This window comes from Toxotes jaculatrix, chromosome 4 (assembly GCF_017976425.1).
Source record: "Toxotes jaculatrix isolate fToxJac2 chromosome 4, fToxJac2.pri, whole genome shotgun sequence".
NCBI classification, from domain to species: domain Eukaryota; kingdom Metazoa; phylum Chordata; class Actinopteri; family Toxotidae; genus Toxotes; species Toxotes jaculatrix.
In genome coordinates, this window is record NC_054397.1 from 4,270,367 (window position 1) to 4,289,652 (window position 19,286).

General features: G+C 41.2%; 1 protein-coding gene across 1 annotated transcript; it reads left to right on the forward strand.

Annotated features, from left to right (window-relative positions):
- Positions 1–9,930: 9,930 nt before the first annotated feature.
- LOC121181070 (homeobox protein unc-4 homolog) lies at positions 9,931–14,820 on the forward strand. Its single transcript, XM_041036857.1, has 3 exons — positions 9,931–10,192; positions 10,880–11,055; positions 13,660–14,820. Exons 1-3 carry the CDS (start codon positions 9,931–9,933, stop codon positions 14,818–14,820), a joined length of 1,599 nt encoding a protein of 532 aa, XP_040892791.1.
- The last annotated feature ends 4,466 nt before the right edge of the window (positions 14,821–19,286 follow it).

Consider the following 19,286-nt stretch of genomic DNA (forward strand, 5'->3'; position numbering starts at 1 on the left):
TAATAACACTAATAATTTTAATAAAACTGGTAAAGTCAACCATTCTTTTAGCAAAATAAAAAAAGCCAAAATTGCCTCTCTCTCTCTCTCTCTCTCTCTCTCTCTCTCTCTCTCTCTCTCTCTCTCTCTCTCACACACACACACACACACACACACACACACCATCCTAAGGGATGCCTCCTTCCACTGTCCTCCACTGGGGGGTGCTCCTTCACAGACCCTCACTCTGCTGTCAGGCCCTGCTAACTTTGATTAAGGTTTAAATTGGCTGAATTTAATGAACGTTGCCTAATTAGGCAGGATAACAGCTTTAATTGATAAGTAATTATCTGCCACAAATTGTTATTAATTCTCCAGCTCTGTCTGATAGTGTACTGACTCTAAACCCTCCTCTTCTCCCTCCCCCCAGCCACCTCCCCTCCATCCCTCCTCCCCTGCAGCATTTTGTATTTATGTAAACAAGCAGTTGTAAACAATTAGGCATATGTTAGGATGGGATATTACAGAGGCCATCATCAGGCTGTGCTTGGTGGACTGGCAGTTTATGTGAAATTATTTGCTCTCACTGACTGATATCTTTAAGCATTAATTGCTTACACTGTGATTTTAGCTGTGTGCCATCTGACTGGATGCTGTCTTGAGTAGTCGGGAAAAAAAAGCTAAAGAAATATGGCAACAAAAGTGGTTGTTTTGCAATAAAGAGAACTGAACTTTAATTTTAGAGTAAAAGAGAAAGTTCTTTGAAAGTTTTAATTCTGTTGGTCATTCCAATAATGTTGCTTCTACAACACAAGGTATCGCATCCCTCATTATCCACAGTTATTCAGTTTTACTATATAATTTTAGTCTGTTTTAAATCTATCATCTATATTGTATCAGATGGTTATTAAAAGAAATGTGAAAAACTGCATCAGGTTTTAATTGGATGAAAAAGACGCATTTGTACAGGAAAATGTTGTATCCCACCACGTTTCCGAGTTCTGTATGTGGAATGATGAAGCACTGAGAACATGAATATGTTACCATAGAGTCATTCTGCTCAGCTCAGGCCCATGGTTTTATCATCCTGTTTGACCTGCCCAAGGTGTAGCTTTGGTGTATAATACAGCAGATTACCAATAATGAAAATGGAATAAAATGAAACCTGTATGTACTGTATGTGAACTTACTATTATTTCCTCTTAATACATGGGACCATTATGCTGTATTAGGTGTTCCGGCCTAGTTACCAGGGTCCTTGTGTGATCCAAATGTGTATTAGATTAAATAAATGTCATTGTTAAGTAAATGTAAATGGTGTTTATACTGTAAATTGCAATGATGAGAGTTAGGAGACATGAGGACCCCGGTGAAGTGAGAAAGCAAAACATGAACCAAGCGCACCAAAGAGAAAACCTTTGTTTCAAATAGCATCAGTCCTTTCATTTCAGCGCGCAGAAGCCATTCAGACTGAGCTATTCATTAGAGCGATTTAAATGAGATGTGCACGAACTTGCTTCCTAATTAAAACATCTTTCCTCGTTCACAGAACGACTTTAAGCTGAGCTCTTTGGAGGGAATTGAGGGAGGGAGGTGACTTTCTCCTCCTTCCTTCCACCCCTCCACCATTTCTCTCCTAGCAGATGGTTTTGTTGGGCTCCAGTAGCCAGCCAGTGGCCAAATAGGCTGATCCATTCTTCCTCTATATGCCCATCAGATCTGGGCATTTGTTTCAACACCCCCTTTCCTCCCCTCCACACACACACATGCATGCACGCACACACAGCCTCCAGATGATCTGAGAGATGCGGAGAAAAGTATTGACTGGGGCCACTAAAATGTATATGCAAATACTTCAGTTCAGTGCATAAAAAATTGGCGCCACCATTTCTCAAATTATATCATTACTATATTTTGAAAATGTTAATTTGCATAGCGGATTTCCCTGCGGGGTAGGGGGGTTAATTAGGTCTATTTCCGTGCGGCTTGTGCCAAGACAGCCAAGAAAAAAAGGGGGGTGGGCAGAAGAAAAAGAGAAAGAGAAGGAGAGAGAGGGGGAGATCCGACTCGCTGATAACAATTAAAAAGGCATTTTGGACTCTTTCAAGCATGGAAAATTTTTGGCATATTAAGCATGTTTTAGGAAAAGGTGATAAGTCAGTTTTAATTGAAATGGAATTATTGCTCCAGAGGAAGTTTGGCTTTGGTCACATTCATTTTAAATATATATACACACAAGAAGACTTTGAACGACACATATTTTAAAAGGCATCGTGTTCAATCTGTCAAACAGGAGGTGAACAAAAGGAAAGAACTTTCAGCTCAATCGCTGTTTGCATTTCCTCCAAATATTCTGTTAGAGGCACAATTACGCTCATAATTAGATGGAGGAAAAGTTTTTAATTGCGTGGAGAGAAAGAGCTAAAAGCACTTAACTGGAAATGGTTCTCTCCTTCTCTGCATTATCAAAGCTTCCATTATGTGTCAGGGAAAAGATTTGTGGGAAAAAAAAACATCAATACATTAAAGCCCTTCACTTTTAATTGGAATCGCATCTAGTTTCCTGGTTTAAGGCGGCACAAAGCGCACTGCAGGATCAAAAACCAGCCTCCCAACAATTAATTTAGATTAGACTCTTAATTATCAACCAATCGACTAAATAATGACTGACTTCATTTCAGATGGTTAAAAATTAACTTGCACTCAGTAATTGAGTAATTAACTCTCCGGTGCTTCACCTTAGTTTGCTAATTAAAAAATAAATATGACTTGATTCCACCTCTCAAGAGGCATATTGGGAGCTTTGTGGCTCAAAAGCAATTCTTAGTCTGAGCAATAACATACATGGTCATGGTTTTATTTCTTCTCCATGAGCTATGTTAAAAAAAAAAACAAAAAAAACAAAAAAACTTTTCATGGGCACTCAGGGAGATTCGTCTGACATGGCATGGTGTATTTATGTCCATATAGCATTGTGAATGTAAAATGAAGGGTCTAAATTTGATTATTAATGGAATTTATGTTAACTGGTCACTGATCCACCTTATTTCTGTCCAGGCTGGACTTTTTCTGGACACAGGCGGTCTTGCGTAAGACCACACAAGTCTGAACTTGACTTAAAAATAAATATTATAATCAAATATATTCTAAACTAAACCTTAAATACTCTGTTTTCCCAAGCCATATGTCAAATTGACCTTAAATAGACCTTGAATAGTCACTGAAATATAAAGACTGAAGTGTATTTATTCTGGGCGCTTATTTGCCAAAGGTTAGTCACAAGTGTAGCTTTGAGTCTGGAGACATACATGTAATCTGGCAGCAGTGGGTGGTGGATAAATACGACAAAGGTGGGGTTGTGACTGGTAGGTTTCTGGACTGGCGGGAAAAATGGGTGAGGACGAAAGAAAGACTAAAACTCAATCCTCCCTCAGTACCCACAACTGAGGTGCTTTTGAGCAAAGATTATCACCCTGGACACCTCCAGTGCAGCTGTTCAGTGGCCAACAGTGTGAGAATGTGGCTGTGCTGCACAATGTCTGTGACCTGGTGTGGGCCATAAGAGGCGAATGACTGACAGCTGTCACTGTGGATAATCTAACAAGACTCAGAGTGTACAGCCATGCCATGCAGCTCTGTTAGGCTGTACTCAGGCGCAGCAGGGCTTTGAGCTAAACGCTAACATCAACTTGCTAACACACTTGCAATGATGGTGCTGTAGATGCTGATGTTTAGAAGGCAAAATGTTTGATAATTAGAACTGAACACACAGCTGAAGATGATGGGAATGTCATGTGTTTTTGCAGCCATTTGGTCATAAACCAAAGTACTGGACAGATCTTGGTATAAAGATGGTGCTAGATCAAAACCTCATCCTGTAGCGAACATGTCTGTGCTCCATGACTTTATAATTGATCCAGTAGCTGCAATGTTCTGTTTAGAGCCAAAAATATCAATGTCATTGTGGCACTGGAGAAAACGTCAGACCAACTGACGGACTTTGTCATCCTTAGAGCCACCATGTTAGTGCAGCCAAAAATTTTAAGACCTTACACAGCAAAGGTTTTGGGTTTTGCCATGAAAGTCTGAAAGTCTCCACTCCACCTTTTGAAACACATGATGGTGATTTCTAGTGGCTCACAAAGAGTCCAGGAACAGTTGATGTTAAACGTGTACCAAACATCTATGGAAATATTGTCTTTAACCATTTCAAGACTCTGTTTGGTTGCTGTTTGAAGAGATGTTTCCTAAATAGACAGTTAAGAAGTCCCCAGTCACAACACTGTGTGGTTGACTATTGATTAGAATTATTAATTTGTAGAACAAAAAATTAGCTTATACAGTAGGCTAGCTGTTCTTGTCTCCTTATGTAGGAGAACCTCTGCCATGCTCAGTTAGGGACTACAATCATACCCTGTTGATGGGCAAGTATAAGTTTAAGACGTCTAATGGAATAAGACACAAATAGACTATTAGAGACGTTCTGAGAATTGTCAACTAGTTGTTGTGTATTGCGTTTTGTACAATACCAACATGAACATGGTTTAGTTATAGACCCAGAAAATACCTGACTTCATTAGCTCAGAGAAGTGATCTGTTCTTTATTTGGGGATTCCCTGTAACTCCAGGGGTTTTCCGGCATGTATCTCGACCAAATTAAAAACATATTAAAGTGTTCTTCAATATAGGCTTCCTCAGAACTTACATGACAGCTCAGAAGCAGTCACCTCAGTGGACACCAATATTTTGTTTAGTTTGTTGGCCTTTTCTTCCTTTGAGTGTGGGTTTGGTTGTGTTGCCTGCACAGAGACAGAGAGAGAGAGAGAGAGAGAGAGAGAGAGAGAGAGAGAGAGAGAGAGAGAGAGAGAGAGAGGAGGGGGGCTGGAGGCAAGGCAAGCCGAACCCTGGCCTGTATGTGAGTCGCCCATCTTATTATCAAGTTAATTAAAGCTAGCATCTGACAATGTCACTCGTGCCCAGCAAAAAAGGAGGAGGAAGGAAGAAAAGCGAATTTAAATGCTGCGGTCTCTTAGGACCTCATGTCAAGGGCTGCTTTTCATCGAGCACTGCATGTGTTTGGCTCGCACAGCCACTGGGAAAGTACGAGGGGGGGGGCTTTAAAAAAAAAAGAAAGAAAGAAAAGAGCTTTTATAAGCAAATGACAAGAAGGCGTTGGATTTTGATGTTCAAAAATGGCAGCAAGAAAATAAATACACATCAGAAAAAGTAGCAACAAAATAAAAAGGGAATAGAGAGAGCAAAAGAGAGAGATAGAGACGGGGTGACATCAAAAGCCCCTCTCAAGCCGTTCAAAGTTGCACTAAGATTGAGGAAAGGGGGTTTATAACAGCCCGACGACCAGCCAACATTAAAGAGTCCATTTAAAAAACTAGACATTGAAATGCAGAAAGCCTGCTCATGTGTGGACTCGGGGTCAAGTAACGGAGGGATTATATGGTTCTTCATAATAATATTAATTAAACAATTTACATGCTAATAAGGTAACAATTATCGGAGCTTCTGGTGAAAGATTCAGGTTATTACAACACGCCAATCCCAGGGCTACGGGTCACAGGCAGAACAGCAGAGAGAAATCTCAACTCAAATTAACATTCTGTCAGCTCCAGAAATTGGATAAATAAAGTCGAATTAATTCACAGTAATGGAAGAGGGAGGGGGAGGCACTTATTCAACCAGCTCTGATTACCATTCAGTATTCACCAGCACGCGGGTGGCTTTCTGTCAAGAAATTTAACACAAAATGAAGCAGTCACCGCCTCAGGCAAGATCTGGCCCCTGCGACACCGTTTACAATTTATATGTATAATCTTTCTCTCTCTCTCCCCTTCTCTCCCTCCATCGCTTCCCGAAAGATGTCCACCTGGACACTCAGTTGCTCCTGGCCTGTGCCATGATTGTAAATTTCAACACCTTTCATTTTCCAATGCACACTTCAATTTGAGCACCATTTCCCCCGCATTAGACAAGACCCTTAACTCAACAGGATAACTTGAAATTGTAATTGCAGTTATCTTCTCTGTTTTTAACCTCCACTAGACAGACACCATATGATGCTTGAATTTTCTTAATGTATTTAGTTTTACTAAAATGGTCATTGGTAGAGGCAGTGTCCATAGTTTTCAATAAACAGAACCTAAAGAGATGTGAGTTTTGAACTCATTTGCTGTCCAACCACATTTAGTTTCTTTTTCATTTTACGTAATATAAATTCTTCGGTTTAGCTATGCTAGTAGTCCACCACTTTGGCTCACACTGACATATAGACAATATATATACAGAACCTACAGCGTTAACTGGCACAAAATACTCTAAAGACATTCATTGTCTCCAGAAGATTAATTCTACTAACTTTGGTGATCTCCTGACTCTAGCACCACCATGAGGCTGACATTTGTGATTTTATGTGAAATGCCTTGACAACTACTGGATGTATTACCATGAAATTTACATCCCCAGTAGGATGAACTATATTAACTTTGTTGATTGGCAATCACTAATTATAATAATCATAATTACTCAAAAAAATTAGCAGTGATTCTGAACACGGATAGCATGAAACAATAGCTTAAATGACACATGTAAACGTCTCTGTCAGCCTACGCAGAGAGAGCGTTACGTGTCCTGCAGATCTGCTCGTCAAGATGGTTGATTGGTTGATTCAACCCGTGTTTGGAGGCAGCCCAGAGAAATATAATTGTTCTTGTTTTTTTAGTCTTGTTTATGTCAATATTTTTTTAATGAAAAAATGCACAGCTACAAATGACACGTTGGCTTGCAAGTTAAGTGTTTTTTAATGTATATAGATAAAAAATAATAAATCTTCTATTGGATGACATTTTTATTAAAATCAGCTTTTTCTGAGTACCTGAATGTTAAAAAAAAAAAAAAAAAAAAAAAGCAAATCATGATAACAGCTTTTTTTTTTTTTCAATCTCCCCTCAGAAGAACCCAAACAGTAACTCAGTTGACTGTTATGTCTTTGGCTTTTCATTCAAATACTTTGACCTAACAGCCCAAATTATTCAGTCGTCAGTAGTAGTTTTTCCAGTTAGCCTTGTTTCTCCTAGGTGTGATTTTGTGCCCTTTCTAAGAGATTATTACGGAAAATACTTTTTATTTATGTGTTTAATTTAGGACTTTTTCTTAAACTGTACATGTCAGAACAATAATGGTGGGTGACATAATACCATCTGTGCCTTCTGACTACACATAGAAAACATCTGAAAAGCAAAAGTAAGGTCAAGGATGTTACCAACTGTTTTCAGCAAACCAAAGAATTCGGCCTTGTCAAAGTTCGCAACTTAGATTTGTTTTCCAGGAAGATTCATGCTTCTGTGTGTTTTATTTCATTTAAAGGAAAGACAACACCTACAGACACAGTGCAGAGGTCAAACCTCAAGTGCCTCAAAGATGGACCAAGCTGAAAGGCCCAGATACTCACATAACATCTGGAAAACCCCACTGAACACAGGGCAGCAGATTCACAGAAGAACCTGTATCTTTATGTAATACCTGTCCTGGATGGTACACCCACCCAGATATACTGTGTTTATTGTAAGACATCCAAGTTTGACATAATTTGACCCATGACCTTAGATGTAATCATGTTAAAAATTTCACTTTTTATAACCATTGGGATCAAGTACAACAGCCATCTTAACTAACACAGGCAATATTTTGAAATGGAAACATGGAGGTGCAAAGTAACAGTGAGGGAGATGATGGACAGACGTCATCTTCTCTTCCAGTCTGATTGACCTAACTGAAACTTTCTGATGCACACAAGTTTTCGTGTTTGAAAACCAAACCTTTACAACGCTGCTGTGTGGCATTAACTGTATTAAAGCACAAACTAAGCTGTAGTGAGTTAACAAACATGTAATTATGTTTGTTTTTTTATTGTTAATGGCTAAATTCATGCAAAAAGCCACCCAATATAGTCTTATAATGCTACATGCACAGCTAGGGCTGACTGGAGTCTCTATGAGCCGGGATCGAACTCTTGAAATAGCACATCATGTAGGCAACAAACCACTTTACAACTAAACATCGGTGTAAGCTGCTCAGGTGAAAAATCGAAATAATGATGTGTGTGTGTGTGTTTTTTTGGGGGGGGGGGCTGTGCCTGGGAGATGGAGAAGGGCTTGTAGTTTAAAATGCGATGTGACAGCTCAGGAAGGGGGGGGCTGATGATAAAGGCGCTGTTATTGGATCAATCTGGCCCTGAATGCCCCTGTAAAACACTTTCACACACATGATGTGGGAGCACTTACACACTCAGGTGAGAGTGAGACAAGGAGAAAGGAAACATATTCTCTGGTACCACCTTCTGATAAGGGACCATTTATAAAGCGGTGCTCAGCTGACATTAATGGCTTTATTAATGGTTAATACATTATTTACTTTCGCTTTATAGATGGTTAAAAGCCATTAATAACAACTTTTGGGTTGTGGAAATCATGACACTTTGCTTGTCTTTTCAGCTCTTTAATTGATTAGGGAAACCTCTCCAATGGGATAGAAGGGCCACAGAGCATATGGACCAAAGTCTATTTATAAACTGCTTATTAACACATTAATACGTACTTAGTTTCCCAATTTCAAATGAGTCCATTCTAAAGGTTAATGAATCATTAATAAAAGGTTCTACAATCAATCAAGTCTGCAGCTATAAATCTTAAAAATATATGGACTTTGGTCCAGATGCTCTGCAGCCCTTTTCCAGAAGATAAGTGATCAAACAGTCCACTGGAGGGATCCTCCTCATGAAGTACAGAGCTAAAAAGGCAAGTAGAGTGTCATGCCTGAGGCATGGATGGATTATGACACAATGGGCCCCTCAACCCTCATAGGAACAAGACACCCAGACCCAGAGAGAGACACAAACCACACAGTTGTGTCATTTGTTGACATTTGCATCTCTTGGAGGACATTTTGATTCATTCTGTACATGTTTCGCTTTTCTTAATGGTAGTTTTGCATCTCTTTGTGGTCATTTTGTGTATCTTTGTGGTTGCTCTGGATCTCTTTCTAGTAGTTTTGTGTCTCTTTGTGGTCATTTTGCATCTCTTTGTGGTACTTTGTGTCTCATTTTGGTCATGTTGTGTCTCTTTCTGTGATAGTTTGTGATATTTCTGTGATATTTTGCTGGTGAAGACCCTACGCCCCTTGGGCCTGTGCTCTAAAGGCCCGTTCAGTAATCAGTCCATGGCTGGAGGACAATTTGCCACAATCTGGCAACCCGAAACTTGTTGTTCATTAATTAATGACTAATAACTGAACCATAATAAATGAATAATTAAACGTCAATAAATCCTTTTCATTTACATCAGGAAGTTGAAGAAATATAAAACATGTAGGTTATATTCCTGAGAATTTAATTTAGTCGGCCCATCAGTCCCTTCGCTATTTCCACGCGCCGGCTTAGCCTCGTCCTCATTGTTTTGACAGGGCTGAATTAAAGGACCGCGCCAGGTGTAATTGACGATCGATCCGGAAAGAAAGAAAACGCTCGTGCTCTCTCCCTCTCTCTCCCTCTCTCTCTCTTTTTCCTTGAGCTCTGCCTCCCGTTAGCCTACCCCATTAACCGCGCCTCTGACGTCACAGGACGATTAACGTTTCTTACTGGTCCCGCGAGCAGATGGAGGAGTCCTAATGAGCTGGCTCGCGGAGAGAACGAGCAGGGCTGACATCTCGGCTGGACCGTAAACGTGAAATACCTCGCGCAGCCCGGTCTCCGCCGCCTCACCATACAGATCGTACCGCGGCCGCGGGAGACGGCCGTCTGCCTTTGGTTCCCATCTCTCCCTCTCCGCCCTCATCTCTTCCTCCTCGTCCTCTTCCTCCTCTCCCCGACTTTTTTGACTGCATGTTCAGCCACACTGCCTCCCTCTGCATCTTCACTTCGGCCCCGCCGCAGCCCGGGCGAGCATGGACAGTCGGGTACTCGAGCATCCTCACGCCCAGTTCGGAGGCTCCTTGGGCGGGCTGGTGGGCTTCCCGTACGCGCTCGGCCCCCATCACCACCACCACCATCACCAGCACGTCTACGAGCTCTCCGGCGGGCACCAGCTGCAGTCCGCGGCAGCCGTGCCCTTCTCTATAGACGGATTACTTAACGGCTCTTGCTCGGCCTCGGTGGTCAGCTCCAACCCGCTTCTGTCGTCTGACAGCCAGCAGTTCAAACTCTCAGGTAGGCCTGGCGCTTTTTGTCTGATGTCTCAGTTGTAGACCCGTGTGGAAACAATGCATTGTTAGGCCTACAGGAAGTCTAATAAATATCTTGTTTATGGCCAAATAAAAGCATTTTAGTGGACTTTTAGGCTAGATTACACTTTTTTAGCCATTGAGGACACATTTTGAAGCAGTAAGTGAGTCTGCCAAGGAAACCACGTTGTTTAAAAGTTTTGGAGCTTGTTGAGTTAAAAAAAAAAAAAGTTTAGATGCAGGCTCATTTATAATTTTATTGTAAAAGCTGAACTGGATGTCAAAACAAAAGTAACGTCATTAACAGTGGAAATTGACGCTGGGCTGCTCATTCCTTTCACATGTAATGGTCAAAAGTGGTTTTTGTAGTCATTAGGAAGGCTGTCGCAAATCTCAGTGTAAAAGGTGTGCTTTTTAAAGGCCCAGATTTTGTGGCGTGATTTCTCAGAGTTCACGCACAACAAAATATTTTAAAAAGAAAGACGTGAGAGATGATGAGAATGACACTAAACCAATGCTTTACAAGCAAATTCTGCCATGACAGTGTTGTAGTATGAACCGCTCTCTGTCCTGTCTCACTTACACACTCATACACACGAACAAACAAACACATGCATACACTTGTATAAACACACACACACACACATACACATACACACGCCGACCACTGCAGATTCTGGGGACCCGGATAAGGACAGTCCCGGTTGTAAACGGAGACGCACGAGAACGAATTTCACCGGGTGGCAGCTGGAGGAGCTCGAGAAAGCTTTCAACGAGAGTCACTATCCGGATGTGTTCATGCGGGAGGCGCTCGCGCTCAGGCTTGACCTCGTGGAGTCCAGGGTTCAGGTAAAGACACGACGAAATGCGTCACATGTTGAAAAGCATGAATTATTTAATTTTTGGTTAGCGTTTTGACAATTTTTCTCCAAATTTATTTTCTAATGATCGTTCTGATATTTCAGTAAATTTCAATCTTACTTCCAAGCCAAACTCCGCAAAATACTCACATAACATCCTAAATTATAGGAATAATTAAGAGGGGCGCTTGTTTTGTAATGGCCCATGAAGCCCTGCCCCACACTGAGATAGCTATTTGTCAATTATCAAAGCATCAATAAAGGGTCTCTTTTGAATTATGCATGGAGCCAACCTATTGATTTATGGGTTAATAAAAACAAGGCTATTTACTGAGCAAACCAAGGGGTGAAAATGGTATCTAGTATTCTTCCTTTACCTTCAATTTTTTTTTTACTTATTTGACAGTTCATTCACAATTTTATCATAAGAAAAATATATTTTTTTCTTTTTTTTACTTTTAGGTGGTTTCATTTTAGTATTAAACTAATCTATTATTATTATTATTATTTATTACTGTTGTTGACGAAGACGAAATACATAAAGTGACAATAAACGTATTTAAGATTATGCTATTTTGCAGTTATAAAGACATTAACAGCACAATTTACCTAATTTAACAGATAGCAATATTGCTGATAATAATAATAATAATACTATTAATAATAACACTAGTATTAATAAGCTAATAATAACGACAATAACAATAAGAAGAAGAAGAAGAATGATCACATGTTAGTACTAATAAGCAGAATAATAATGACTATATAACAATTTACAATTTTGGATCAGTTACTCTGAAGGAATAAAATAATTGTAATATCGTTAAAGGTGACACTTCCATCTTTCACATTTCGCCTTTAGAGGTTCGTTAATTTTTAATAATAATAATAATAATAATAATAATAATAATAATAATAATAATAATAATGAGTAGGCCTACGTTAGCCTATTTGTTAAGTTTGTAATGTTCTGTGTCATTTTCACTCCTCTTACTGCTTGCATGCATGGCTGGATCGAGTAAACGCGGGACAGACGCACATCTCGCCGTTGCTGTATGTTGTTTGGGGATTTCGCTCCTAAACCTCAGATTATTGTTCCCTCAAGCTGCTTAGCGCTTCTTTATCGCCAGGTTTGCGGGGGAAAGATATAACCGACATTAACAATTCATAAGAAGCGCCATTGTCGCACATGATGTTGGTGTCCCGTCCTTATTATGCAATGTTCCCGGATCCACTTCTGCATGCTAAACTCCTGCCGTTATCAGCGCCGAACATGCGGCCCTGAGCGCGCCCAGAGGCCGGGTAGTGAGAGCTCTCAGGCGGGGGAAGCTCCCTCTCTTGGCTCGGTGCGGAGAGAGGAGAGCCGGGGGTTGCCGTGCGATTGTTGAAGCCCCATGTGAGCGGAGGTCTGGGTGTAAAGGAATATACAGAGACGGGATATGGCTGTTTTAGCCACGGTACAATTAAATGTAATTGGCAGAGTTGCCTATTACACAGACTCATTGGTAATTAACACCGGTACATCTGTGCATCTGCTGCTCCACCGCTGTGCCCTATTAACCTAATGTACCCTTTAGACGTTTAAATCTGCAGTAAACAAAGAAAGAAAGAGGCAGAGGACAGTCATTTCACTTGTTTCGGGGCTTTGTAGATTTTCTCCAGTAGTTGTTTGGATTTGTAGGCCATCTGGTTTTGTCCTCCTTTGACACTGATTTATCAGTTCTGTCATGGCAGGTGTGAGTTCTGTTGTTGGCTGAGATTAGACACACACTGTAAATGAGGTTTTGTCTCCCATAGCCTTCTTCAGTCAATTAATGTATTAGTTTTGTGAAAGGGGACTGAACAGGTAATATACCTAAATCCAGGACAGAAACTAGCCCTTAAAAATAACCACAGAGTTTAATCAACTCATTTCTGATATGTTCTCAAAAATGAATATTGTAGGCTTTGTGAAGCTACTGTTTATTGCAGGGATATTATTTTGGACTACATTTATATTCTACTGTTGTTCATGTTAATGGTGTGCAAGTCTTGCAATTCTAGCCCAAGATGAACAAATGCCCTGTTAACCAAATGTATTTTATAATTTTTTTTTCTAATTAGTGCTGCAACTAACAGTTATTTTCATCATCCATTAATTGTTCCATTATTTTTATATTGCTATATTTTACCCTGTGAAATGTCTGAAAATATTGAAAAATGCTCAACTCAATTCCCTAGAGACCAGATGATTCCTTGAATTTGCTTTTTTTTTTTTTTTGGTCCAACCAACAATCTACTATGCAAAGATGCTGCATTTACAGCTATAAGCCATTTTATTAGAGAAGCTAGAACAAGCAAATCTATTTCTTCATTACATGACTTAAATAACTAACAAACTATCAAAATCATTTTCTGTTACTTAGTTAATTGATTAATTGGCAAATCATTTCAGAAATAGTCCCAACAAAATTGCAGAAACCAATGTATGACCTTAATATGTCTGGGAAAAAAAACTACTCTTAAGCAAAACTAGTCTCAAGTGCCAATATTCCACCTGTGAATATGTGTATTTCATGTGCGTGTGTGTGTTTATGTGTGTACATGTGCATAGGTCTGGTTCCAAAACCGACGTGCTAAATGGAGAAAAAAGGAGAACACAAAGAAAGGTCCGGGGCGGCCTGCTCACAACTCCCACCCGACCACATGCAGCGGCGAGCCCATGGACCCCGAGGAGATAGCACGCAGGGAGCGAGAGCGGGCTGAGAAGAAGAAACGGAAACAGGAGAGGAAGCTGCTCAAGTCACAGAACAAACTTCTCCCAGGTGAAAGCTTCCACACACCTGGAGGCTCAGAGAGTGACAGCGGGGTCTCCCAGTTCACTGACAGTGAGCAGCAGCCTACAAACATTAATGGGACTATTCACATTGAACTGCCAGCAACAAAGGGTGCGGGAGGACACCAAACTGAATCCAGCTGTGACCAAACGAGACACGACTTCAGCCAACTACAAAACCACCAAAACCAAAGAACCGCAGGAGAACCGGAGCAGGTTTCCCCAGGCAGCACGCACAGCTCCAGTCCTGGAGGCCCGAGGTCCTCTGCCCTGCAGAAGAGAAACCCTTTCAGTGTGGAGAGCCTCCTCTCTGATGCCACGCCTCGACGGAAATCTCAGCTGGATTTCCCTTCGCTGCCCAGTCAGAGGACACTGGTGGGTAAAGGTCACTTCTTGCTTTATCCCATTACCCATCAGCCCTTGGGCTTTCTAGTGCCCCAAACAGCCCTGAAGGCCACACCGTGTCAGGACAACATTAGTAGGCTCGGCCTGGGACAGAGGTGTGTGCCAAGCGAAGGGAGTCCTGCTCCCTCTGACCTCTCCAGCTTTGTCACTAAGCCTCTAAACTTGGATCATATGGAGCATAACACGCAGCATCACCACAATCACATTAGCAATAGAGTGGATGGAACAGACGTGGAGGAGTGTGGTGGTGACTGCAGTGATGGAAGATTCCTTGTTTCCCCTCCACCAAGCAGTGTGGCTCAGACAGCTCTGGCCAGGCTGAGCTCCACACAGTCCAGTGACAGTAGCGAGGAGAGGAGTCTGAAAGTTCAGACGGAGGCAGCGACCAATGGATGCCAAGCTGCCGAGCTGTGTTCAAAAGAGAAGGGTGCAAGAGAGGAGCGAGCGTCTCCAGACCTCTCCGAGTGTCTCAAGGCAAACACAGACTGTCAAGAAACACCCGGAACAGATGGAGAGGATGTCGATATGGACTAACACTTGCAAGGAGCAAACACAAACAAAGGACCAGGAACACCGCTCAGACTATTCAAACATTCCCAAAGCTCTGCTGAGACACTCTAAAACATATCAGGAATCAGGAGACTTAATGCTCATCTATTTTTTAATCATAATGTGTGATCAATCCAGATGGCCCCTAAAAGCTGTGGCTGTCCTCATATTCAGGCTTTAGGCCCAAACACCTTTAGAAGCAGGTTCTTTTTCTCTCGCTCTCTTTTTTTTTTTTTTTTTTTTTTGGTGACCGACTTGTAACAAAAAAAACTAGGCTACAATAAACATCTTACACACAACAAAAATCCTCAGATATTGTAAAAACGAGAAAATGATATTTATATGTAAACGTTTTGATAAATAAAGTTATTGTTTAAATTGAATCACTGTCTTTCCAGGGCCCTGTTGAGGGGGAAAAGGGGGAAAAACAGGAGAGGTTGCTGTGTGGCAGAACCTTGGATCATGGCGGCTGGAGTTTTGTCGTGTTACAGCAGATAAATCCCCCTTTTTCTCTGTGTAGTGAGCCAGAGCTGGGGCTCAAGTCCGTCTGGCTGTTTGTATTTATTGCTTTAACAAATTTATTCATTTGAAAGGCCGAGCTGGAATGAGGTTAGTGGCCGCGGGCTATAGGACCCTGCGCCTCCTGCTGAGTTTTGATATGAAAGTAATTATTTTCCCACTGGCTGCCGTGGGTCTCGAGGCAGTTTTTTTTCCTCCTTTCAGCCCAAAGGGTTATTAGACATTACCGATTTCTAGTGATATGGAATCACATAAACTTCCTACAATAATAGAATTAGCATGAAAGGCAGGGGTGTCAAATTGAAATGGGAAAATGATAGCCGCGCCAGCTGCACCGTGTATGTGTGCGTGCGTGCAAGCGCGCGCGTGCGTGAGTGCGCATAGACTATTGAGCGCGAGGAGGAGGAGGAGGAGGATGAGATGGTGGTAGATTCGTGGGGCGGAATTTTCATGAGCTGCCGCGGTTGTCAGACGGCCCTTGTAGTCGGCTATATTAAGATAGATGTTCGATGATATCCCTCATTGTTCTGTCGCTTATATTGATGTCGCTGCGTTATCGCCCTATTGATCATGTGTCGCACATAATAGGACAGGCGCGCGCCCGCCTGCCTGCGCCTTTTTACAAAAGCGCCTGGGCCCCTCGTCATTTGTTCTAATAGGACTGTGAGTCCCTCGGGGGGGGAGACAGCCTAAAGATATAGGGGAGGAAGAGGGAGAGAGGAGGCGAGTGATGTGCCAGGGTTGCATTAATAATTTTTTTGACCAATTGTTGGCTGAGCTCAAAAAAAAAAGAAAAAAAAAGTCGGAGGAAGTGAAGAATGGCTGAATTAGAGATGTTTAGGGACATAAGAAAAGACAAATTCTCTTAAACGTGCAGGTGTGTGCCCACGTGCACTCAACTGCACGTGCGCGCTCGCGCCCGTTTAGGAAAGAGTGTGTTTAGCTTATGAAGTGTAAACGCCACCAATTCCCTGGAAACTGAAATCTCAATTATTAAAACCATTAATTCTGGCGAGTCGGTGCACGGAGGAGCCGTGTTGACAGCCCGGCTAAATAGCCTATCCCTGATCCCTCCCGGTCACCTCGCCTTTATTTGCAAATAAATTGAGGGGGATCCAAGGGACAGAGCTTTACTTTGCTGCGCCGACCTAAAATGAATTTCCGTGCCTGAGTCCCTTTAATAATATTTACATAATTTTCGCTCAGTGACTTTGCTATTTGCGATGTAGGAAGCGGGGGGCTTATAGGAAAATAATTAGACAAGAGGACGAGGAGGGAGCGAGAGTGAAAAACAGCAGGAGGAGGATGGGTTAAGACCGAAGCTGAACACTAAATTCCCAGACAGCTAAAATCAATGAAAGTAATAACCCTATTATTTAATTCATAAGGACATTATTTTCCCATAAGGCCTCAGGAAACGTCCCCTTCGACCGAAACAATCACATTAAATCGTTCATTCCGCGTGTGCTGTGTGAAATTTCTACTTGTATTCTCTCTCTCTCGCGCGCGCTTTTTTTCTTTTTTTGGGGGGGAGGGGGGTGGGGAGGCTTTACTATAATCGCTTAGTTTCAAGAGTGCAATTAATTAGAAAATATAAGTTTGATCTCCCCTCACTATTCACCTTTATAGTATGTGAAGGTGCTGAGTGTGTGGGGACATAATGCACCAAAAGTGAGCCTTTGTCTAAAAATAATCAACACTTTTCCTAATAATTAAAGAAATAAACTTTTTTTTTTTTTTAAATGGAGGTACCATGTTACTGCCTAAAACCTACAGACATAAAATAGGCCCCCATATTGTTAGAGGCGTAACTGATCTGTCACACAGCTGTCAGAGATCCAAACGAAGAACCAAACTGTAAATGTAAAAATCATAATATTTACTTAACTCATCTCATCTATCTCACTTTATCCGGAGTATGTTTATTTGGACTTGTCGCTTTATTAAAGGAAGGGTAGAGTTAACGTGTGTGTGTAGCTTTAATTAACTTGGAAATGATGAAATCATTACCCCAAACAGCAGTCTTTGAGGCAGGAATTTAACAGATAGGTCCTCTGCTGCGTTTCACCTGTACACAAGCTCCAGAAACAAGCTATTATTAAAACATTATATGGTTTTAGTAGCTTTTGCACACTGTCTGGTATTTCCATTTTAAAAAAAAATGACTTTTCAGAATTGTAAATGAATGTCACTGAGCTGCGGTCTACTTGTCAAAACAAGAAAAATCATTATTTTTCTGCAAATATGGGAAAGAAAAGGCCTAAATGTCAGGCTTTTTTTTCATATAACAAGAAGTTGTAGCAAAAGATCTGTTTATCTATGTAGTTAGTTAAGGGGCTAAAACATTAAACACTAAGTGGACTCTGAGTGGGTGAGTGTGTGTGAGAGAGAGAAAGAGAGGGAGGTTGGGGCTGGGTGAGGGATGGGGGGGTGTCTCGGTGGCACCAACAGAAACGACCAATCGATCAAGCCGAGCCTGGACCGGGCAGGCCCTCCCGATGTGTCCGTGCCGCTCATGCATCACACTTTATGAATTCAATTTCAACCGGGAGAAATTTTCAATTTGAACGCGCGATCATTACGGCGTGGGGGGATAGTGTAAATTGTTTTTGCTCTATTATGCATTCGGACGCCATCATTTTTCTTTCTAATTACCGAGGTGTCAGTGCGGCCTGTCACCGGGGCGCTGATTTTCAATTTAACTGATCATCATACATTCATTTTCCCATTTGATAAATCTGCTATCTAGACGCGCCCGCCATGCCCGGAATATTAAGCGGCGCTGGGGCGCAGTAATAGGGGGATGTGTATGCGGCAATGAGCGCGGATCAGCCAGCTAATTTAGCACCTTCCACATTCCCCGTCTCCATCCCCCATTTCCAATTCTCAAGAGGAGGCAAGGAAAAAAACAGGAGAGGAGAGGAGAGGAGAGGAGAGGAGAGGAGAGGAGAGGAGAGAGTCCAATGGCTGCCTAACCTCCAAGAGTGAAGAAAAAAAGCCCTGAGGTTAGAAAGAATCAGAAATAATGTCAGAGAAGAAGAGAGAGAGAGTCCTCCAATCCGGGTAGTTCTTTTTTTCTTACGCAATTTAGAAGAAGGATTAATTAACGCTAATTGAGTTCTTCAATACGTGTTATTTTTATTTAACAGAAACAAATTTGCACAATTAATTATCGACGTAATTTCAAGCACCCACTACAAACCCCACCACCACCCCCTCTCTGACTCTACATCATCACAAAGTAAATTAGCAGCTTTTCTCATTTAGACGTCTCATTTAGGTTTAGGCGTCTTTGATCCGGACTGGATGGGCCTACAGCCAACATCAGACATCAATGATCCTCTGTTAGACCTATTGACTCAGAAAGCGGTGATGTGCCGATATATACTGAGCCTAAAGCCAATCTAAAATCCCCATGTCAACTGGTTTAAGTATTTATTTTTTAAATATTCATAACAGCATAATAATTTCTAACACAGTTATTATTGTTTGTTTAATATGGAAGGTCTATAGTGCTTTCACCCACATCTCACCGTCTTCATCACTACTGTTAAGTACTTTGGAACTGCTATTTCCAAGGTCAAGACTAAACTTTCATGCTCCACTTAAGTAACAGATTTAATAAAAATAAAGTTAACGTCTCCCGAAGTTATACATTTTTAACTTTAAACTCAAACCTTATTTCTTTTGATAAGTATCTGATCACTAAACATCTTTAAAATCAATTACTATTCTTACACATTAAAGACAAATTTTGTCTTGTAATTCTGTCAAAACTAATTAGAGGTTAAGCTAATCAGAAGTATTAGAGACAAACTTATGAGTTAAATACTTTATCACCCTGTTCAGCAGGTTCAGGGATTTATTTAAGAAGCTATATGTAGCTGCTTTATAGTTTTAATCCTAATGTTGTGTGTGGCCTCTTTAAAAAA

Excerpts from the sequence above, each read along its gene's own strand:
- LOC121181070 (XM_041036857.1), top strand. The coding sequence starts at position 9,931 with ATGGACAGTCGGGTACTCGAGCATCCTCACGCCCAGTTCGGAGGCTCC. Across the intron at positions 10,193-10,879 it reads CCAGCAGTTCAAACTCTCAG|ATTCTGGGGACCCGGATAAG; the intron begins GTAGGCCTGGCG and ends CGACCACTGCAG. Across the intron at positions 11,056-13,659 it reads TCGTGGAGTCCAGGGTTCAG|GTCTGGTTCCAAAACCGACG; the intron begins GTAAAGACACGA and ends ACATGTGCATAG.